Source organism: Cavia porcellus, unplaced genomic scaffold, assembly GCF_034190915.1.
Source record: "Cavia porcellus strain 051 isolate PalLab524CR breed Dunkin Hartley unplaced genomic scaffold, mCavPor4.1 scaffold_15, whole genome shotgun sequence".
NCBI classification, from domain to species: Eukaryota; Metazoa; Chordata; class Mammalia; order Rodentia; family Caviidae; genus Cavia; species Cavia porcellus.
The window spans coordinates 67,551,132-67,575,664 of NW_026947498.1; the positions used below are offsets into that span (position 1 = coordinate 67,551,132).

At 36.4% G+C, this 24,533-nt stretch overlaps 1 protein-coding gene across 8 annotated transcripts in view; it reads right to left on the minus strand.

Moving 5' to 3' along the window:
- Golgb1 (golgin B1) overlaps window positions 1-24,533 on the minus strand; it is an 81,815-nt gene that overhangs the window by 23,971 nt on the left and 33,311 nt on the right. For all 8 annotated transcript variants that reach the window (XM_063225065.1, XM_063225064.1, XM_063225063.1 and 5 more), the window contains 4 exons: window positions 16,441-16,555; window positions 13,514-13,587; window positions 5,245-10,439; window positions 527-2,432 (listed from right to left, as the gene is read on the minus strand). In XM_063225065.1, the coding sequence (XP_063081135.1) occupies window positions 527-2,432; window positions 5,245-10,439; window positions 13,514-13,587; window positions 16,441-16,555 (7,290 nt within the window). The remainder of the gene's footprint in view (window positions 1-526; window positions 2,433-5,244; window positions 10,440-13,513; window positions 13,588-16,440; window positions 16,556-24,533) is intronic.

Genomic DNA, 24,533 nt, shown 5'->3' on the forward strand with positions numbered 1-24,533 from the left:
ATTAAAAGGAATGGGTTTTGCTTATAAATAATCCTTTATTAGTCACTAAACTTAACTCTTTTCACACTTAACATTTTTTAGACAAATTAAGGTTCAGTTACATTTTTGAGATGAGTTAAGCGTTTTTTAACCCCAAATGTCTACCCCAGCTGCTGAACTATTGCTGTAAGAAGACATTAAAGTTTCCCTATAGTTTCTTTCAATTAAACAATGACAAATTCTGGAATGATTTACATATTTTTGCATGTTTATATAAAACTATATAAAACAGATCTCCATCTCTTAGCCTCTTTAAAGTCAATGGAGAATTTTGAGCAAAGGAAACTTTTTATTTTTTAAAAAACGCTAATAGTAAAACGTTTCTGCATTACTCTAACATCAAAGAGAATATGTGGAATGTATAACAATAGCTCTGGGTTTCCAGATAATATGTGTAAAAAGACTTATCCTTTCCTACAGATATAAAAATCAGTATAAAGAAAGATAGTCAAAGCCCTCAGGTCTGAAGGAAGGCATAGACACTCACTAGTCGGTCCCTGTCGTTCTGGAGTGAAGACATTGCTTTCTTCAGACTCTGGACTTCAGCTGGGCTGGAGGCTGGCTGGGTCGCACTTCTCTGCTTTCCCTCTTCTGACTTCCGGAATTTCTCCAGCTCATTCCACAGGTGATCTCGCTCATTCTGTAGACTGGCCATAGCCTTGGAAAAGGACTGCACTTGGTTGTAAGAGTCTTCTAATTGTGAAGACAAGTGAAGCAGTTGCTCATCTTTGGTGATAAGCTGCTGGTTAAGTTTCTCAAACCGGGACAAGCTGGGCTCCTCGGAGCTGTTCACTGTAAAAGTGGCTTGTGCAAGAACACCGTTGTCTCTGTGTACAGGGCCCTTTTGTTCTCTCAGCTGGGCCAACTCCTTCAGACTGGCACTGTATTTCCTTTTTAGTTCATCAAGCTCCTCATTGGCATGATCCCTACTATCTTGCAAGGAACTCATAGACCTTCCAAAAGACTGAATTTGTGCTGTAAGATCTTTATTTTCTTTGGTGACCGCAAGTAATTTCTGTTCCATCTCCACCAGATCTCTTGCTAGCTCTGCCACCCTCTCTTCCGCTGTTTCGGTTTCATTTCGCATTATCCCTGCATCATGATGAAGATGCTTTAATTCCTTCTTGAGCTTATCTTCAATTTCACCTACCTTTCTAGCGGCTTCCTTCTGAACACAAACCAATTCTTTTTCTAGTTCTGCAATTCTCTTCTGAGAGGAGAAAAGTGTTGCACTTAGCCTCTGCACTTCTTCTTCCTTTACTTTTAACTGAGCATGATACATACCTAAACTACCTTCTTCTTGTAAGGTTGTCACCTGGCCCTTTAGTTGGGTTATGGATACTTTCAAGCTCTCAATTTCTTTAGATAAACTCTGTTTCTCCTCTTGGAGGGCAGCAATGGACCTCTTCAGATCCTCCTTTGCTTGCTCAGACTCCTTCAGGTTTCCTTCTAATTTAGCACATTCATTTTTCAGCTCCTTATTTTGTTGTAGCTGAGCTTCAAGGAGTTGCTTTTGCTGACTGTCTTTTATTGATATCACTTTATTTAGGTCTTCCCTATACTGGATCAGTTCTGCATCCAGTTTAGCATTCTCAGAATTGAGATCATCCATACAACTTCTCAAACCTCGAATTTCTTCCTTGAGCCTGTTATTCTCAGCAGCAGCGTCTTGGATGAGTTGGTCTTTTTCCAGTATTACGGAAAGATGTCGATCTTCCAGGTGCTGATAGTCACTTACTATGCGGTCGCGGTCATTCTGGAGAGAAGACATGGATTTAACAAAGGAATCCAACTGAGCCTTCTGCTGCATGTTCTCCTTTTTGATGTTTCTCAGGCTTTCCATAAGCTGACTGGTTTTGTGAACAGCTTTCTTATTTTCTTTTTCTAAGACAATATTCTCCTCTTGGGACAGTAAGTTTTCTAGTTCTTTAAGTTCTTTATTATGTTGCTGATGCAGTTCAGTTATAGCTACTTGGATTGCCTCTTCCTTACTAGAGAGCAGGTTTACAATCTTCTCCTCTTTCATATTTATTTCTTCATGTAACCTACTAGTCTGTTCTCTGGAGGCCTGAAGATCAGTCTCCAGTTGTTCATAACTGAACTTACAATTTTGGATATCAGCTTCCTGCTGCTTTATTATCCCTTCCAAATTTTCTTTTTGTTGTTTACATTTTTCTAAAGAGTTATTTAAATCGGACGATTGGTCTCTGAGAATCTTAAGTTCTGATTCCAACTTAGCTAATTCATTCCGAGAATTATGGTACAGATGTCGAGTTTCTTCTAGTTGAGACAAAAGTTCTTTGTTTTCTCCCTGTAGAGAATCACAAACTTTCTGTTGATGTTGGATCTCTGTCTGGGCCTTGGACTCCCAAGTCTGCTTATCATGTTCCAGCCTATAAAGACAGAGAGAGAATCATTAACTATAGTTTACAAAGAAAAATTACATTATATCCTAGAAACAAATACTACCATCTATATTCAAAAAATCTATAAATGAATTTATGTTCACAATTGAAAGAGTTAGTCATTTTAATGAAGAGATAGCAACTCTTTCTGTACACTTGATTATACAACATTTTAAAGACATATCATGCCTAAGGAGTTACAGATTTAAATAATAAAATGTTTCTTTTAATTTCACTGTTTTGGACACTGGAACCCCCTTTCCCCAACTTGAAAACATCTAGCTTCTTTAATTTCAAATGTCCAGATATGAGAAAGAATGAAAAAAGAAAAAAAAAAGACTAATAAAAGTAGAGGAATACAAAAGTGGGGATATTGGTAGTTTTCAATCTTAAATTATTTCATAGAGTTCAAAGAAAATAATTTTCATAGGTACATGTAGTACAAATTGATGTGGACTATGGGGAAAAACAAAACTACTTAGGTAACAAAGAAGTGAAAGATATAAACATTGAAAACACTGTACTCTGAAAAACAAGCTTGAAGAAGATATTTTTAAAAATGGAACAATATCCCTTGTTCTTAAATAGGCAAAAGTAAGATAGTAAAAAATCACCACACTTCCAAAACTCTTAGATTTAATGCAATACTAATCAAAAGACCAACAGCACATCTCACAGAAATGGAGAAAACAATCCTATAATTCATTTTGTACCAGTAGAGGCATAGATTAGCAAAAGCAATTTTGGGTAACAAAGGCAAGGCAGGGGTATCACAATCCTTGATGTGAACTTACACTATGAGGCTACCATGATTTAAAAAAAAAACAACCAAAAAGCAGCAAGGAATCAGCAAAAAAGGAACCAGACCTGGGAATCAATGGAACAGAACATGATGCAGAAACAATTCCAAACATATTCTTCTGCCTTATTTTTGACAAAGGAGCCAAATATCTTCCTTTGAAGGAAGCCTCTTTAATAAATGATGCTAGAAAACTGGCTTTCCATATGCTGAAGATTAAACCTAGATCCATTATCTTTCACTATACACTAAACTAAAATCTAAATGGATCAAAGATTTAACTATTAAAACAAAAACACTAAATCTGCTGGAAAACAGAACAGGCAAAATTTTAGAAGACACAGGTGTTTGTAAAGACCTTGTGAACACAATTTCAATTGCACAGGAAATATTAGAAAGAATCAACAACTGGAGTCACATCAAATTAAAAAGCTTTTGCACAGCAAAGGAAAGCACCAAAAGAGCAAAGAGCAACTCATACAAAGCCAAAAAAACAGCTATTTCTCAAAGGATTACTATCTAGAATATATAAAGAACTAAAAATAAATTCAAAGACCCAGTCCAAAAATGGAAATCGGAAAAAAAAACCAAAAAACAAAAAACCAAAGTGAGCCCAAGGCCAGCCTGAACTGCATAATGAGACCCTGTCTCATAAAGACAAAGAAACAAACAAACAAAAAAAAGTGGGACATCTTTGGCCTGTTCCCATGCTTGTGGGGAAAGCATTTAGTCTTGCATTATAAAGTGTGATGTTAGCTGTAGAGGTCTCACAGATCTTCTTTATAAAAGGGAGAAAGTGTCTCTATAAAAAAAAATGGGAATCTGAAAATAGACATTTCTCATATGAAACATGAATAGCAAATAAACATGAAAAACTGTTCAACATCACTAGTTGTTACAGAAATGCAAATTAAAACAACTCTGAGATTCCATCTCACTCCAGGAAAAATGGCTATCGTCAAGAAATCAACCAATAACAAATGCTAGCAAGACTGTGAGGAAAAAGGAACCCTTTTCCATTGCCATTGGGGAGTTCAAACTGGTAAAAACCACTGTGGAAATAAGAATGCATATTCCTTAAAAAACTAGATCCAGCTATTTTCCTTATAGGTTTCTTCTCAAAAGAGTTAAAAGCATCATACCACAGTGATATATACATAAGCATGGTTACAACAGCACAATTTACAATAGCTAAATTTTGAAGACAGCTCATATACGTATCAAAAGATCAATGGATAAAGACAATGTGGCATTTATCTACAATTGAGTACTACTGTCATAAAGGATAAATTTGATTAATTTGTAGGAAAATGGAGACACCTCAAGATCACAGTCTTACGTGAAGTAAATCAGACACACAAGTTTAAACATCACACTGTTTATCTTGTGTGAGAAACCCAAAGGGAAGTAGGATGAATATATTCAAATGGGAAGGGAGGAAGGAGAAGGAAAGAAAATAAAAGGGAAAAATAGAAACAAAGCTTTTGCAAATGAACACAGTAAAAAGGTTGAAGGGAGGAAGGAGAACCAGGAAAAAATGAATTGAGATGTGTTATGTATAGGTACAAATCCCCTAGGATGAATATGATCAGTATGTATAACAAATATGCACTAACAAAAACAATGAAGCTTTTTTTTTTTTTTAGAAAGACAAAACCATTTGGACACTAAGGCAATGACTTGGGAGTAAAGTGTAGTAAAAACCCTGACAAAGGTAGTTTGATAGTTAAGAAATCCAGAGAAATAGGGAGGTAAGATGTAAATGTTTACATGTTAATACAAGATATAGCAGAAAGATATGAGGGAGAGGAAGAAGGCAAGAAGAAGAAACTAGAGGAGGAGGGCAGGAGGAGGAAGATGGCAACAAAAATGTCTAAAATATGAGAGGATGTATCTTCTAAGGAAATTTAAACCAAAATTAGTCTCATAATCCTAAAGAAATAGAAAAGTTTTAGATTTTTTGTCTTGTTATCTTTAGAGGAGAAAAAGCTATTGATTTACCTGGAAATGCTGATCTTCAGTTCCTCCATGTGGATGGATGTCTGTCTAAGCTGATCCTTTAAAACACTGCAATTCTCCTCTTTGAGCCGAATCTCTTCTTCTTTGGTCTGAATGGCATCACTGAACTTCCTCTCCCACTTCTTCGCTTCATCTATCACCCTGTCCCGATCATCCTGCAGGGAAGACATGCTCTTCATGAAGGCTGCAAGCTGAGCCACGGTGCTGTCCAAGTTTTCCTGGAGGTGCTTCACTTCATTGTCTTTCTTGATCAGGGTGACCTGAATCTCTTCAATCATCTCTTCTAAGTGGACTTTCTCGCTGTGCAAAGCCTCCAGTTTCTCTTGCATGTTCTTCTTCTCTTTCAGGTGTTTCTCTTCTGCTTGCTCCAGTCTCCGTTCAAGATCTTCATCCTTTTGCTTCATCTGGCTCTTAACTGACTCTCTGTTGGACTGGAGCTCCTTTTTCAGCTTGAGATTGTCTGCCAGCACCCTTGCTGCTTCACTCTGAGTATCGTCCAGCAGGACTTTGAAGCTAGCTAACTCGACTTGTGCCTTTTTGCGGTCTTCAACAGCTTGAGTCAGATTTTCTTTGGTTATTTCCAAATCCTTTTGAGATTCGGTCTGGACAAATTCTAGAGCTTTAACAGTTCTCTCTAGAGCACTGATCTTTTCCTGATACCTGATGCAATCCTTCTGCAGCTGCTTTACCTCCTGTTGTTTTTCTTTCAACAGCTCCTGAAGTTCCTTCGTGTGGCTCTTACTGCCAGGTACTTTCTGAGCACCTTGTATTTTCGCCATATATTCCTTCCGTATTTCCGATTCCACCTTAGTTTTTTCCTTGACCAACTGCTGCTTTTCTTCTTCCAGTTCACTCACACACTTTTTAAGATTCTGCATTTCAGATTCCAGTTGCTCATTTTTTATTTGGGCATCTGTAACATCCTGGTAATAATTCCCAATGCTTCCATTCAGTTCTGCTAACTGATTCATAAGCCTTTCTTCTAAATCATCTTTCTCCTCTTCTGCTGTTTCCTTTAGTTTGGTAACTCTAGAGAGTTCTTCTTGGATTTGCTGATTTAACAGGTTTATTTTGCTTACTTCTTCCTGAAGCACTTTTAGTTCGCTGTCCTTTGCTGACATTTGACTCAGTAAAACATTTTTCTCATTTTCCAAAACCCGGCTCAATTCTTTGTCTTTCTGTTTCTCCTCTTCTAATTCAGCTACTTTCTCTTTCAGCTGATCAAGCTGCTGCAGATAGTTATTGATTTCATCAGGTGAGCTGAAATTCTCACTCACGTCAGGCTTAGCACTAGTCTCGGATACAACAGCTCCTACATCTTCAGGCTTTGTGCTCACACTTGGATACTCTTGCTCGTCAGTCTCCCCTGGTGCAGACTGTGTTGCCTTTTCAAGGCCATCCTTCTGGTTATCAGGTTTTTCTGAGGCCTCTAGACTGGCCTGCTTAGGGACAGTCTCTTCCAGCTGATGCTTCAAATTTTGAACTTCTTCATTTAGAATGTCTTTCTCAGCCATTAAAGCCTCAAACTCTTTAGAAAGGGTTTGGTGCTCTGTCTTGATTCTTTCCAGTTCCTCCTTCATATTGGAATTGGAAGAAAGAAGTTCTTCCATGCGCTCATTGGCTGTTCCTCCTGCAGAGTGTGCCTCTGCTCTGAGCTGCTCATTCTCTTCTTCCAGCTCTAGGATTTTCTGTTGCTTAGATTTAGCAAACTTTCTCATCTTTTCTTTCATTTCTTCCATTTCCTGTTCAGCTTCCTGCAACTGCTTTTCCGTCTCTTTCTTATTTGCCTCTGAACTTTTTAGCTTGCCATACAGTTCTTGCTTCTCTTGCCTCACAGTTTCTACCACATGCTGAATTCTTTCTGCTTCGTTACTAACATTCTCGTAGGACTGCAGGAGAATTTCATACTCTTTTTGCAATTCCTTGTGTTTCTCTTGCCACTGGGAACTTTCTGCAATCTGAGAACATCTCAAAGATTCAATTTCTTTCACTAAGTTTTCCTTATCTTCAGTAAGACTCTCTAGAGCCAGTTTCAGACTTTCACAAGAGCTACTGAGACTTTGATTTTCCAGTAAAGACCTGTCCATTTCTGCAATGAGTTTGTCTCTTTCTTCTTGAAGAAGTGCTAATCTTCCTAGGAAGCTATCTTTTTCTTTGTTTTGAACAGAAACTTGGTTTTCCATATTTTCCAGCGACTTGGTGAGGTGTTCAATGGTACCTCTGGCTGAGGACAGCTCCTCTTGGAGACTTTTGTTTTCTTTGAGGGCTTCTTTTCGAGAAATAAGAGCAGCTTGCAGTTTCCTCTGTACCTGCTGCTTCGCTCTGCTTTCTTCTGCAGACTCTTTTGGTTTTTGGTTCATTTCACAAAGTTCTACCTGTAACTGCTTTATCCTCTCGTCATGCTCTTTGGCTTGCATTTCCAGCTGTGTATGCAGAGCCTTAATTAAATTCTCTTGTTCTATTATCTCTGTCCGTACTTTAGTAAGGTTTTCTTCTTTCTCACCAAGTTGTGCAGAAAGGTAGCTCACTTCGTCTTCTTTTCGATTTAGGAGTTTCTGCAGTTCATCCAGTTCAGGCTGTAACGCTCTGAGGTGTTCTAGGCCAACAATTTCTAGTCGACTGCTTTCCAGCTTCTGTTTCAAGCTTTCCGCATGGGCTTCAGTTTCATGGGATGCTGCCTTCAGACGCTGGATTTCTAAATCCTGTTCGTTTATCTGCTGTTGTAGCTGAAATACTTCTTCTGACTTTTTAGTAAGCTCACTTGCTGTTGAACTAACTTTCAATTCCAACTTCTTTTTCACAGCTTCTATTTCTTTCAACTGGGCCATAATCTCAGCAATAACAAAAATATTGCCTTGTGGGGTATTTGCATCTCCAGTTTGAGATGGCCAGTCTGAGTACAAGTCAGAGTTTAAGACAGAGTGAGCAGGATACAGTTCTGTGGCTTGGGGTAAAGGTTCCCCTACTCCTTGGGTGGGAGAGCCAGTTTCCAGGTGGTCAGTGCCTGAGACTTTTCTGTATAAGGTCTCTCGTATTTGAACCTGTAGTTGCCTAAGCTGATCTCCAATGTTCTCATTTGCTTTGCTTTGCCCATCAAACTGTTCTTGCAAGTGATTATAGTCATCTTTCTGTTGTTTTAGCTCTTCCCTAAGATGTCTTTCTTTTTCCTGAGCCTTCTTAAGAATCGCCTTACGGGAATTTAGTGTTTCTTGAAGCTTCTTTTGGAGCTGTTCCTTTTCTTTTTCAAGGCCCAGTATCCTTTCCTCCAGTTCTCCTTTCCAGTGTTCACCACTGCCTGCCCCAGGGGAACTGCTTACTGGTGGTTCTTTGAGTGACACTGCCGAGTCACCATCACCTGCATCCTTGGTACTTGTGGTTAACCTCTGGATAACTGCTTGGTTTTCATTGATTTCTGCTTGTAGCAAATCTATCTGATTTGTCTTATCTTTCAAGTTCTGATTCATCTGTTGGACCACTGCCTGTAACTGCTCTTCTGCTGCCATCTTTTCTTCTAAGTCCTTCCTTATCTTCTCTAGTTCCACTTCTTTTTCAGATATTGTCTGTTTCAAGGAAGTTTCTATTTCTTGACACTTAGCAGTCACACATTTTTCTGAGTCTCCTTTGTTCTCTTTATCATCTTCCATTTCCCTCTTGTCTCTCTCACTGAATGGGATTTCTTTCTTAGATTCATTTCTCACTCTGGCCAATTCCTCTTCTAAGGTACTGACTCTTTGTAGAAGTTCCTTTCTGTTAATAAGAGCTGCCTGGAGCTTTCTCTTTCTCTGCTCACTTTCTTTCTTCAGACGGTCTAATTCATGCTGAAGTTCATCTTTACTCATTAGCCCTGCTGGGCTCGACTCATCATAATTATGTTTAAGGCATGAAATAGCTTCCTTGTCTTCTTCCACTTGCTCTTTTTTAGCTTCTTCAGCTCTGGATAATAAATTTAACTGTTCTTTAAGAGTCTTAATTTCAACCCCAAGAGAAAACTTCTCTTCGTTAAGCTGAACCATTTTCTCTGTCATACTGAAGCTGATTTCTGTCACTTGCTGGTCTTTCTCCTTGACAGCCTGTTGGAGGGTTTCTACATCTCTCTTTTTCTCTAGTAAGAGCTGTTCCATTTTTGCTTTTTCAAGTTCCCTCTGTGAAAGGGTCTGTGAAAGTTCTTCCATCTTCTCTGAGATGCTCCTCACATGTTCTGCCCCCTCGAGCACTTCATTCTCCTTCTTCTGCAGCTGGCCTTGAAGGCTTTTGATCAGAGAACTCTGCTCCGAAAACTGAAGCTGCACGCCATCCAGTTCCTTCTGTAGAGCTTCAATTTTTACATCTTTAGATTTGGCTTCTACATTGAGGCTGTGAATCTGTTCAGTGAGCAGATTGTGCTGGGTCATCTGGCTTTCATAGTCCAGTCTCCTCTGCCTTTCTGTCTCGGCAAGGTTGCTTTCCAGTTGTGTCACCTGAGCCCTGAGTTCTGTTAAGGCACTGAGCTCCTTCACCTGAGAAAGAAGCTGGTCTCTTTCTTCAGTCAAAGCAGCAAATGCATTGCTGGTATCTTCAGCATTCTTCTTATACTTCTCAATCAGCTCGGCTAGGCTGCTGATTTCCTGAGCTTTCTCATCTAAATTTTTCTCATACGTTTCTTCAGCTTTATGAAAGCTTGTCTCAAGCTCCGAAATCTGAATTTTTAGCCTTTCTAACTCATCTTGGTGACTCTGACTAATAACAGCAGCAGAGGATTTATCGACATCATCCTGCCCTATTGATTTTGATTCCATTTCAGTGCCCTTTAAGGCCATTTCCTCAAATGACCTATTTTGATTTTTAGTGTGCTCCTGAGTCTCATTTTCAACTACCAAACCACTGCTCTCTTGACTCGGCATTAAGGGAAAATCTTGCACTGTATCTTCAAGCAATATTGGCATGCTAACTGGTGATATTTCCTCATTTTCTGTCTGTTTCATTTCTTTCTGGTCAAGGACCTCCTGACTCCCCCCAGGCTTTTTGCCCTGAAGCTGTGACTTAAGAAAAGCAATTTCTTCTTGAGCTTCTTTCATTTCCATCAATAAAACTGATAATTCTTTATGTTTCTGAGAAAATGTGTTCTCTGGGACGTCTTGCACAATTTCCTCAGGAGCAGAGCTGCTCTTGCTGAGCATGGTAATATCAACTGCACCGACCTATTAACAAAAAGATTAAGAAAGAAAAAAAGTATCGATCAAATATTTTATAATTTTAAAAAGGTTAACTAACATTAAAACTATTATTTAAAACCTGACTTTTTGGGTCTAATCCTCCTTTGTATCATTAAACTGCTAAAAATTCTAAAAATCAGTTTCTAACTCCCAAATGAGGCCCCTAGAGGAACTTTGTCAACTGTGCTACAGTTCAAGCCCTACTTGAAAGACCTAAGGAAATCTGGATTTCATTTTCAAGATATTCCTTAAATGGGCAACTTTTTTCTTTAAACTTAATTATTTTTCCTAGGTACTACTTAAAAATAAAAAGAAAAGCATAAATTTATGGTATTTTCATACTCAGGAAAAAGTTAGGGATTTCTTTCTTTCTTTCTTCTTGCTTTTGTTTTGTTTTGGTTTTTTGAGACAGATTCTCATGGCAATCCTCTTGTCTCAGCCTCCTGAGTGCTAGGATTACAGATGTGTGGGGGATTCCTTTTCCTAAAATGTTCACTGAAATAAGAAAGTTGCAAATATTAGATAAAATAGACACTAACAGACAAGGAGGTTAGCAAACTGCCATGACCAAGTAAAAAGGAATTCTGTTAAGTGTTTGGGCATGAAATCATGAAACTGTTTGGCAAAATATGAACCAAATTATTACAAAGATTATTATGCTAGGACGCTGAGTTCATATAAATTATATAATTATTTTCTTGAGGAATAAAATCAGTGAAACAGATAAAGTTAACTAGCATTTTATTAGATGGGCTCAGGGACCAGGTACATAATAAAATTTTCAGCTCTATCAATAACACTATGGTTTCTCCAGGAAAAATATTCCAGCTCAACAGGAAAAACAAATAACAATGAATCTAACAAACATGGTTCTGTCAAATAATGCAGTACCATGAGTACACGCTCTGCAGCCCAACTGACTGAGTTTGCACCTAATGGTACCATTAACCAGTAGAGTTTGGAAGACAGTAAATATATAGTCAATATTAGTTGTCATCTTGGTATCCATTCAGTCACCAAGAAAAATGTTGATTGTTTTAGAATTGTTCATTAAGAACAGTTCTGTCTTCATTTTTCATTATAATATTTTAACCATTTAAAACTCTTTCTTCTCTACATTACCTATCCCATATTCAAATTTCTAGAAAACAAAGCTGGGCGTAGTGGCATACATTTGTATCCTCAGCACTCAGAAGGCTGAGGCAGAGGATTGTTGTGAATTTGATGCTAGCCTGGATACATAGTGAGTTCAAGGCAGGCCTTGACTACACAGCAAGACCCTGTCTCAAAACACAACAAACAAAATTTCTAGAGAACAAAACTCCACCCCGTATTTAACACAGGAACATTCCTAATTCCTAATTATCCATACCTCCAGATATTAAAGACCTGACAGAGTGAAAGGATTAATACTTCAATCTCTGCGGCAGACTTCAAGGCAGCTAACTTCTTTCTGACCTCTTTTACTCTAAGCATCTTCATTTCTTCATTTCTACTTAGATTTCATGTCATTTATCATTGTCTCCGTGGGCCTTTTCTGCACCTTATGATAACTACAGAATTCAGTTCACTTTTGGCTTGAGCTTCAGTGCCATGCTGGTCTGAGAGCGCATAGGACTAGAGAACCTGGCTCTCTCTGGCCACTTTAAATACTCTTTAATACTAGTTTTCTTCTTTCTGTTGAGCTTACTGCTTCTACAAACCTTTACTACTCCCCCTTATCCCCAAGAGATAACCGTGGTCATCTTTTCTTTGCAGTTTCCCTGTGGGTGATTTTTACACTTTTGTCCCCTTTTCTTTTCCGTCGCTCTATGTTTTTTTTCTAATGATTTTATTAATCTTTTTCTTACCAAATTACCTCTTTTCTTGTTTGTTCTTTCTTTTAAAGCTATGTTGTTTTCACTATACACTATCGCTAGGCATCTTAAGACATTAAGCATTCCTTTGATTTAACAGGATTCACCTATACTTTGGACTCATAATTTGTCAGCAATTATATAACACCACAACTTTCAAAATTTAGTCTTTTTTAGAAAATTTTGGGAATAGGGTATCAGTGGTCCCATGCAAAGGCACTGTGATGGGATTCTGTGACACCATGGCTAGACCAAAGTATCCAGATATTTGATTAAACATTATTGTAGCTGTTTCTGAAAGTGTAGTTTTTAGTTGGTATTAACTCACTTACTTTAAGTAAAGCAAATTACTTTCTTTAACATGGTGGGTCTTCAGTTAGAGGCCTTAACAGTGAAAAGAAAAATTTTCTCTGAAAAGTAGATTCTACTAGCAGACGAACTGCTTTTGACTGAAAACTCTGCTAGTCAGCTACCTTGCTGGTCTCCTTGGCAGACTTGAACATGTGAGCCTCTGCAACCACACAGGGCAAGTCCTCAAAAAGATCTGACTCTATATACACATTCTATTGGTTTTGTCTGCCTTGAGAACTTTGACTACCACAACAAATAAGCAAATACTTCTGTTAAGAAGCTGCATTATTCCTGAAGGCATGATTCCTGATATTATTCTCTCACTGATTTATTGATTAGAAGTATATAGCTAATTAAACATAATGGAGCCCATGGCAAACTGAATTCAATGTGATATTAAGTAAACACCTATTTCTTATCATTTTCATGTTATCAGAAGCACCATTTTCCAGCCAGGGATTTAGCTCAGCTGCATAAGCACCTGCCTGGCAAGTCCGAGTTTGATTCCCAGTACAAAAAAAATTTTTTTCTCCAAAAACATCCATTTTATATAATCTTAAGTAAAACAGTGCCAATTGGGGTTATAGGAACCCACGAGAATTTATCTTATCTCCACTGAGAAACTTTTGTGACAGACAAGCCAATGATTACTCTACTTGAGTAGACAATGAATTCCAATACTCAGGAACACAAGTAAATACGAATAACTATTATGAGTCTCTTAAACAGATCTCATTTCATGAGTAATGTAATTCTCTGTTAACACTAGAGAACTGCAGAAATGTTTAGATTTTAAACTACCTCTTCTTAATCTAGCTCCTGTTCTGATTATATCAAGAATATATCACTTACCTCATGGACTTCATTCTCTGCCTCCTGAGTTCTACTCTGATCCTCTAAGAAAGTAATCTGAGAAGACAGCTTTTCTGAAAGTCAGATATAAAAAGAAATCTTTAGAAAATATAAATAGACTGTTTGAAAAACAAGGACATGATTAGAGTGAGACTACCTCAGATACATGAAATAATCAAGAGGAAACAAATATGCAAAATGGTTTTGGGAGATAAAAGGCTATCTTACTAACAGAAAAAAAATGGTAAGAAACTATGAGAAGATAAACGATCAAATGAACTAGAATGAGATAAGGTTAAGGAGCCTGAGTGATATATTCTAAACAGCATAAAGCTGGAAAGAAGAATGCCGGGGTATATGAGATGAACTAATTATTCCTATGGCACAATCTGAAATTCTTAAGGCAATAATGTATCCATTTCCAAATGTGTTCATAATAAACATTATACATAAATATAGTATTTGCAAATACTCAATGTTCTTTCACATACATTCATATAGAAACATTACGTTTCAGCACTAAAAGAGAGCTGTCCAATTTCCTCAATAACCAGTAAGGAACAGATGGATGCCAACAGATGAAGAGGTTACATAAAAAGTTCGCAGAGACGGAGGACTGGACTCCAGGTGTTAGCAAAGTATGGATCTAAAAGGGTGCAAATGCCATGGAAAAATTTTTTAAATTCTCTTATTAGTATCACTAAGAAGTGTATGCCCTTTTATAAGCTGAACACACCATTTTAAAAGGTTACTTTTTTTACACAACACCCGAATATTGGAACAGGACCTCCAGGGGCCTTCATGCTTTGACTCCACTAATTCTCCAACCTCATCTCTCTCACCACTCTCTAGAACTCCATCTATATACTGCTCTTCCTTCTGCTCTGCAAACACATCATTTACTCATACCTCAAGACATTTATTTGCATTGTTCCTTCTGTTTCAAATGCTCTGCACTTAGCCCCTTTGCAAGGTTGTCCCTTTTCATTATTCAGGTCTCCAGAAGGTCCTATCCTCACCTCTCTGAGACTCTCTTCCTCTTAATGAACACATTCATACTCTACCGTGTGTTCTTTTTTAATAACTTTACACACAGTTTTCATGTCCTGTCTCCCCACACCCCGTATGTTCATAGCTGTATGAATAAAGGAAAGACTATTCATGGAGCAAATGAATTCAACACAGTATACATAGTATGCTCATGTACTTCACAAAACTACTTGAGGAAAGAACACAGTGGTAGAAATGACAGTGCAAAAGTGAACTAAATAGATCATAATATAAATATAACCTAAGAGATGGGACACAAAATCCAATATAGAAAACCTAAAGGCCAGTTATCCCTTCAAGAAAAAAGAGAAAATCATATAATATTCTAAACTATGCAGAAATCTTATGAACTAAATATACCGTAAAACTGCAAAATAAGCATCATAAAAAGACTCAACAAAAATGTTTTTAGTGAATTAAACCATGAGCAGAAATATGTGACCTTTATTCATTAACAATGATAGGTACAGTTTAATAAAGGTGCATAATCCCCAGTTCTAAACAAAGTGGAAAACTGTAAATGAGAAAATTAGAAATACTGGCTGTAGAGTTTAATAAAAGCTTTACAAACGTCACTTGGAATTCGTTTTCACTCCTAAAGACAAAGCTCCAGAGTAGTCAATCCAGGATACATTAAAAAACTAAAGTACTAATTATATGCTACTAAACCCATGAGGTCTTTGTGAAGCAGATGGTGGTCAGTGGAAAAAGAACCATCTTAATTTTCACACTGCCCAGTAGAATAAAGTAACACATCTAATTCACTCTGTCAAGGCTTTATTCAGCAGCCACCGTTTTCCAGATACTGCATTAGTTCTAGGTAAAGCAAAGATTTAACAGAAAGATAAAATCCCCTGCCCTTAAATGGCTTGTACTTTATCTGTGAAGAACTTATAATATATCAAAGAAGCCAATAAATAGAGCATTCTAATACAACATTAAACATATACAAGGAAATTACAAAAGCATAAAAATACATATAACTCAGGATTGGGGCTGAATTCCTAAAAACGATAATCCCCTCATTGAATCCTAAATTGAGTAGCCAGACTAAAGGAAAGGGGTAAGTCTGTAAGTAGTGTATTACACAAGCAAAAACCAAAATAGATTGTACTATTAAAATTTATTTGACTGACTTGTAACTTTACTCAGTTGATTGCTGAGACTGTCCTTTCTATTTTTTTTCTTTTAAAGAGTTTAAAAGAAAACAAAACAATAGAAATGATGCAGGATTTCAAAACAAACTGATAGGAAATTAACAATAGTCACTATATTGCACATTGCTATCGTCAAAACCGTTGCTCAGATTACAAGATACAGGCATGCAAAACAGGTCAAACAACATAAACATTGTGGTACTATAAATATGAGTGCACATATATTGCTGTGGTATGATGTTCTTAATTCTTCTGGGAAAATACAAGGCACAAGGGGAATAGCTGTATCGAATGGGACCACTAATCCTAGTTTTTTGAGGACTCTCCACACTGATTGTACCAATCTACACTCCCACCAACAACCGAGAAGGGTTCTTTTTTTCCCCTACAGCCCCTGCATTTGTCCTTTCTTATTTTGCCTGTGTAAAAACTTAACACATTAAGATTCCATTCAAATCAAATTTCCTACAAGATATCAGGGCATTCCCAGATGAATGTAAATTATATAGAAACTATGCAACATTTGTAGTTATTATTGCAAAATGTTATGTAAACACTATGCTGAAAGTATTAATCTTACCTATAAAAACTACTAGCTCTGCTATTTAAGATCTTAATTTTTGCAGAATTGGAAAATCTACATGTTATGCATATCTAGAGATAAGAGTAGGGACACATGGGATAAGAAGAGAGAAAATTTTGGTTTTCATTTATACATACCATGTACAGCTGTCAGTTTCTCTAATTCTACAGAACTAACGAGCAAGATTCCTTTTTCATTCTCTGGCTCTACCTCTCTCTTCTGCAAAGAGGCAATATTCTCCTCAGTGACTGCCTAAATTGTAGAAAGACAACAAATTAGTAATTCTCCTGTGAAAAACTCTCATACTAATGCCCAGATGGCTTCCAGAATTTTTATCTTATAAAAGTTCTTCAGCCATGAAAATATGTACTTTAAAAATACCATCTACTTATCTACATAATCTTTGAAGAAAATGGTTTTTTTCATTTGAAGATAAGAAAGATACAGTTCATTGGTTTCTCAATACAAGACTGAAACTCCAGATTACAAAGACAGAAATTCTAAGCCTAGTGCATGTAAAAGAATATTTTTAGGGTCACAAACAAAGAACACTATACAGATGAGAGAGTAAGCAATAAGGTCTCTCTCCTGAAGGTGAATGAACATGAAGATAGAGACCTCAGAGGTACAGAAACAAAAGGAATATGAACTTCTTAAGAAAGGATGAAATGTCTTAAGTGGGTTCTTGTTTTGTTTTGCTTTCCGTTTCTAATAAAAATTCTCTTGCATTTATGTACCTAGAAAGTTTGGTTTTCCTAAGACAAGCATATGTCAAATTGTAGAATTTTTAAGCCATATGGGTTTTTATAGCATAACTGACTTCAAACCTTCATATGATGACTTAACAAATAGACGTTTAGGGTTGTATGACTTTTAGCCAGAAGGAAGTTCCTAGTTTGCATTATCAAACAGAACAGTTATAGAATAGCTATAGGCATCTACGCTTTAAAGAAAGAGAAGAAAGAGAAACAGTAAGGAAGGATCCTAAAGCCTATGTATAAACAGCTCACATTTCTGACAGAACAGCGGACTCTGTATTTGCATGGATACCTTGAAGCACTCAGCTAAAGCAAAAATAACGAGTTTTAAGAGGTTCTCTAATGTAGTCTGAGATTGTAATTCGAGTATATCTTATTGGCTGATAAAAAGTAATCAAAATTCTTTAGAGTTTTGTAGAACAGAATAGAGTAGAATCTTGAGAATACATTCACAATATCCATTATTTGATACAAAAATCACTTTATCACATATTGAAATAGGAACATGTGACTAATTCTGAAAAAAAAAAAAATCAACAGAGACCAACCACAAAAAGATGCAGATTTTGGAATCAGTATACAAAAATTTTTAAAGAAACTACTGTCTACACTTAAGACATAATGAATATGCTTGCATTGAGTGACAGTAGGAAATCTTAGTGTAGCGAAAAAAATTATAAAGTAAACCAAGTTGAAATTCTAAGAAAAAGCCAGAATACCTGAAATGAAAAATTCTATGGGTAGGCTTAACACTAAAATATGGATGACTGAACAAAGTTTTAGTCAACTTGAAAACAGTTCAACAAAAATTAATCTGCCTCCACATTAAAAAACACACACACACACACACACAGACAACCTGACAGACAGTGGGACAATATTCAAAATGCTGAAAAAGGACTTGGGCAGAAAAAATTAAGAAATAAGAATAAAAATTAAGAAATACCTAATGTTTTTCCAAACCTAAGACTATACATATATATATATATAACTTAAGAAAATGACAAAACCACAACAAAATACATCACAGACAAGGAAAATAATAAAGTCAATATTTTCCTCAATATTTTAAAACATATATAACTATTTAAAGAATTAATGTTAAGTGTGCTAGGGTTCGATGTGGTGAATGAGAAAAAAGAAAAAATTGTGTGCGAGGGCTTGTAACTTGGTAACACACAGCAACTATGGTGTAAATGATGATCTCAAGGTGTCTACATCTTAAGGGAAGTGGTATAACATTTAACTCTAAGAAGACTGAAAGTTAATGTGTATATTATACTTTCTAGAATAACCACTTTAAAATTTTTTTTGTAAAATAACACAAATAAAAACTTAATTACAGGGCTTTTGCTTCCACAACAGGTAGAGTAGTGTGGAACAGATCCATCTAACTGAAACAACCATGAAAAAAACCAAAAAATTGAAAAACCCCACAAGACTAAGTAATGAACCTGTAGTATTCAAAGTACTATGTGTCAGGCAATAAAAGACAGTGATTCTTAGATTATGCAAACTAAAAAAGAGAGTCCTGCAGGGTTAATGCCTTAAAAGAACTTCCAGGCTGTGGCCCCAAGAAGAAGAAACCGAGGGAGAGCCTGGCTGGTCCACTGAGGAGGCACAGCAAAGACTTCAGGGAGAGCATGAGGGCTGGGTTTACAGGACAGAACAGCACACAGGGTTCCCGGTAAAAATTCAGTAGAGGACTTCCAAGAAGATGGCAGAAGAGTAAGCAGCAGAGAAGACAGCCTCTCTGAGAGTCACCATCCAGATGCTGGAATATAGCATCCTGAGGAAGGAAGTGGGTCCCTTGGACTTATGAAGAATCTGTGCGAATTGAAGCTCACATGAAGAGCAAAAAGAAAAACTTCAATGAAGTAGAAGGCAGGAGCTGGCGACACTTTCTCCCTGAGATGAGACTCTCTGTCCTAAAGGAGCTGTTCGAATTTAAGGACATAGTGACAGTAACAGCTGGCAACCCTGGAGACCTCTGCAGAAAAACCTGATAGTGGACGGGAGCAGTGGACTTGGAGGATGGCACTGGCTGTCACTGTTGGCCTGATAATCCATGACTGAGATTAACTACAGGTCACAGAAAATACAGCAGCACAGTGCCAAAGAACCAGGGACTAGGCCACCTGAGCAACAAGTTCTCATCTCCAATAAACTGAAGAGGTAAGATTTTCCAACAAACTCAAAAACCAAATACCAGCTACACCTGGAAGATCCCTCAGAGACGTAATCATCACCTAAGGGCCCTAAATACTACCAATAAAGCAACCCACATGGGCAACTTACAAGCACCCAGGAATTAAACTTACAAAAAAAGAGAGAAACTGAAATGAGAAGACATTTAAGCAAAATGCAACCTCAGACATGCAGTTCATCAAAGGGAAATCAGGGGGCAACGAGGTGGAACAGTCTGAAAGTCCCCCACCAAGTCTCTGAAGTAGAAACAGCAAAACAACTGAATAAGGCTCTGAACAAAAATGAAATCAGAAATAATCTTTTAGGTAACTATAGAGATTACCAGTGACATTAGAGCCGACACAGACACACACAAACACACACAAAAAGATGAGCTTAAGAAAATTGTGGAAGTCCAACATAGGAAAGAAATGGAATCCATAAAGCAGGTTCACACAGATATCCAGGAGAATAAAAACTCCACTGAAATATTCGAAGCAGATTAGGCCAATGTAAGGAAAGGATTTAAGATATGGATGAAGACAGGCTTGCAGTTAGTGACCAGGAAAAGAAAAGAGTTCTCAAAAATAGCAAGGGAACATGAGTAATCAATCAAATAGCTGCCAGATGAGATGAAGAAGAATAATTTAAGACTAAATGGAGTCAATAAACAAGCAGGAGATACCACAAATGACATGAAAAAAATGTTCACAAACGTTGTGGCAGAAAACTTTCCTTGTTAAGAAAAAGAATTTGATACAGAGATAAATAAGGCTTATGGAACTCCAATGAGCAATGATACAAAAAAAAAATTGATAGCCAGGCATATCATAGTCAAGAGTCTAGAAATTCAACACAAGAATAGAATCTTAAAAGCTTTAGAGAAAAGAAACAAATCATCTATAATGAAAGCCCATCAGAATTACAGCTGACTTCTCAGCACAAACTCTCAAGGACAGCTTGGAGTGAAGTGCTCCATGTTCTAAAGGAAAACAAACTTTCAACCCAGACCAATGTACCCTGAAAAAACTATCATTCAAAATTGATGGAGAAATAAGAGACTTCCATGACAAACAACATCTGAGAAAATTTATGGCTACCAAACCAGCACTCAAAATGTTCTGCAAGACATTCTAGAAAAAGACAATGAGGAGAGAAAAGCCAGCATCTCCTGAGAATCTGCCATGCTGCTCTTGGGAGACCAACCAGGAAATCAATGAGCCAGCCATCTTGTAAGCTATGCAACTCACACGTGTTCTAGTGAAAGAAAGGTCAGCATCTTCCATGAGCCTCCTGGCGAGTGGGCTGAAAATCAAACCCTGTCCATCCCCTCCTTAGCAACCACAGGGCTGTAAAGACAGCTGAGTTGATAGCAAAGCACATAAAGCAATTAAATGTTTGTATTGTTTGGTTGATTATGAAGGCCTGGGGCCAGCAGTCTGAGCATCTCTGGGATTTCCTTCTATCTTGTCTTTGAAGCCCAATATTATTTTCACTGTTTTGCTTTGTTCTGATTAATTGTTTTGCTTTATTCAACATTCTGTTTTGATTGGTTTTATTGTGTTTTGTTTTTGGCTTGATCTTGCTATACCCGATGGGATGGACAACTATTGTGAAGATAACAAGATATACTTGTTTTCCCAGTATCCTGTTTTGAAGTTCTGTACCAATTTTACTGCATTGTCTTGATTGGCTTTGTTCTGTTTTGTTTTGGTGGATTTTACTATCTTTAAAATAAAAAAAAAAAATTTTAAAAAGAAAAAAAAAGTAAGCACTACAGTTCCATGAACCTCAATAGAAGGAATCTACCAGGAAAGGCAAATAATTAGAGGAAGAAAAAAAAAAAAGTGGGGAGCCAACAACAGGAAAATAACACGACAAGGGTAAGTCAATACATATCAGTTATAATCATTAATGTTAATAGTCTAAATCCACCAGTTAAAAAACACAGACTTGGCAGAATGGATCAATATGCAAGATCTAATGATATGCTGCATACAAGAAACACATTTAATTCAAAAAGAAATTTATATACTGGAAGTCAAAGGATGGAAAACAATGCTCCATGTGACAGCAACCCAGAAAAAAGCAGGGGTAGTTATTCTATTTGCAGAAAAAGTGAATTTCAAGCCAAGACTAATTAAGAGAAATAGAGGATATTAGAAAATGGAAAGATACTCCCATGCTTTTGGGTAATGAAAACGGTCAGACTTCTAAACCTGTTATACAGATTCAATGCAATCCCAATCAAAATTCCAATAGCATATCTCATAGGATTATAGAAAACAACCCTAAAATTCACTTGAAATGAGAAGAGCCCTAAAATAGCAAAGTCAATCGTGGGGAACAAAGACAAGACAGGGGGCATCACAATCCCTGACTTAAAATTATACTATACTGTGATAAAAACAGTGTGGGACTGACCAAAAAAAAAAAACAGACCTGAAGATCAATGTAATAGATTAGAAGATGCAGAAACAACTCCAGGCATATTAAGCAACTCAAAGGTGCCAACACATTCCCTGGAAGAAAGATAGCCTCTTTAATAAATGGTGCTGGAAAAACTGACTGTACACATGCCAAAGATTAAAACTGGACCAATATCTTTCACCATGTATCTTTCACCATAAAATCAGAATGGATCAATTATCTTAATATTATAAATGCAAGTAAGTAGAAAGAAATATTAAAAAGCAAAAATCAATTGAAGTAAAAACCCATCAGCAAAAGAAAAATAAAGCTAAAAATCAGTTCTTTGAAAAGAATTTTAAACAGTTTTAGGGCTCAGTAGTATGCACTTTGGCATTTCAGAGGCTTGCAACTATCTGAGGGCTGAAGCAGGAGGATCCCTTTAACCTACAAGGCTGAGACCAGCCTAGACAAGATAGTGAAACCTCAACTCAAACATATAAAATAAAACTGAATAAGCTTTAGGTAGATTGTTCAAGAAAATGAAGCATAAACTAACAATGACAGGGATCAAAGTAGAAGTTTATACCATTACCAAGCTTACAGGAAATAAAACAATAAAATATCAATACTATAATTAACATCAAACAAAAATGTGGTCTCTTCAATAAAATAGATAAAAACATTAAAAAATAATAAGTGTGACACAAAAGGAAAAAGAAAATCTTACTAGCCTTGTATCTATAAAATAAATTCAATTCAGTATCAAAAATCTTTCTACAATTCCAAACTCAATGGTTTCATTGAATTCCTTCAAACATTTAAAAAAGAAATAATACTAATCATAGACAAACTTCCAGAGCAGAAAAAAGAACACTCTCAAAAAACAAAAGAAAAGGGAACATTTTATGAGTTTGGCATAACCTAACACTACCAAAATGTGACAAAGATATCCCAAAACTAGAAAATTACAGAACAGTATCTTATAAATTTAAAACCCTTTACAAAACATTAGCAAACCAAATGAATAACAGATTAAAAAGATAAATATTTTATGACCAAGTAGGGTTTATTCCAATGATGCCAGGTTGTCTTAATATTAAAAAATTATTACCACATTAACATAATAAAAATGCATATGGCCATTTCAATAAATGCAGAAAAAGTAGTTGGCAAAACTGATTTCCAGGGCTGGGGATTTAGCTCAGCGGCATAAGTGCCTGCCTTGCAAGCAGGCAGTCGTGAGTTCGATCCCTGGTACTGATAAAAACGAAAAAGACAAAAAAAAAATAAATAAATAAAAAAACTGATTTCCAATTCTCAGCCAATTAAGAATAAAAGGAAATATATCTTCAGTTCAATAAGGGACATTCATGAAAATCTAAAACTAATATCACAGTTCATAGTAAAATATGGAACATTTTCCTTTAAGATGATGGCCAATGGAAGAAAGACTAGTTTCATCATCACTTCTATTAAATGTTGGGATGAAGATATAAAGATTAGAAAAAAGTATAACTTTGCTTTCTGCTGACATGATTGTTTATGTAGAAAATTGTAAATAATCTACAAAAAGTTATTAAAACTAATACAATGAAATTGTGTGCACAAAATATAAGTTTAACACAATTGCATACTTACATAATTACCAGCATAAAGTTGGAAAATGAAGTTTAAATAATTTCATCTATAGTAGCAAAGAATAAAGACTACTTTGAAATACATTTTGAATGTACACAACTTTTCCAATGACAGTTAAAAGCAGTGCCAAGATAATAAAGATCTGAATAAATGAAGAGATGTACTATATCCACAGATAGAAAATTCAATAATGTTAAGATGCCAATTCTCCTCAAATTGATCAACAGGTAATAATAAAATGCCAATTCAAAATTCCATCTGGCTTTTATACTACAATAGAATTTGAGAAGTTGATTGCATCCATGTAGGTGGAAATGCAAAGGACCGGGCTAATCAAAAGGAATCTTGTAGTAATGAAGACACTTGATCCAGTATAAGGACTCACAGATCAATGTAAGAAAACAGAAAGTTCATAAATAGACCTATTAATCTTTGACTATCGCCACAGGTACCAAAGCAATACAGTAAGTAAAGCCTTTTGAAGAAATGATGCTATAACAGCTAGATGCCAAAAAAACAAAACAAAACAAAACAAAACAAAACTTGATAGGGAGAGGGAAGTTACAAGAAATCAAGCGCTGGGACTTTGCACTGAGCTACATCTCCAGCCCTTTTTTTTATTTTGACACAAGGTCTTACTAAGTCACTAAGTTACTCAGACCTGAATCAAACATGTGATCCTTCTGCCACAGTCTCCCAGACTGCTGGGATTACAGGCATGCATGAACATATACAGCCAAAAAGCCTATTTATCTTAATCCCATACACAAAAATGTATTAAGGTTTGGAAATATAACTGTGCAAGCTAAAACCATAAAGTTTGTAGAGAAAAACAAGAAAATATGTTGATGAAGAAAACCAAAAGTGTAAAAAATTGATAAATATACCTAATCAAAATTTTAAAACATGCTCATTAAAAGCCATCATGATGAAAATGAGCAGGCAAGCCACAGTCTAGGAGGAATTATATTCAGGATAAAAAATTCCTATAAGCTGATGAGAAAAAGACAACTTACGTTTTAAAATGGGAACATGACTTTAATAGACATCATCCAAACATAATACACATGGCCAAGACTCTCAAGAAAAATGTTCAACATCATTCTGTTCCCAGAGAAATACAAATGAAATCATATGTTCGTTAAATTGGTTAATTTTTTTAAACAGACAATACAAAATCCAGGAGAAAATGTGGAAAACTAAAACGCATATATTTTAGGGTTGAGGATACAAAA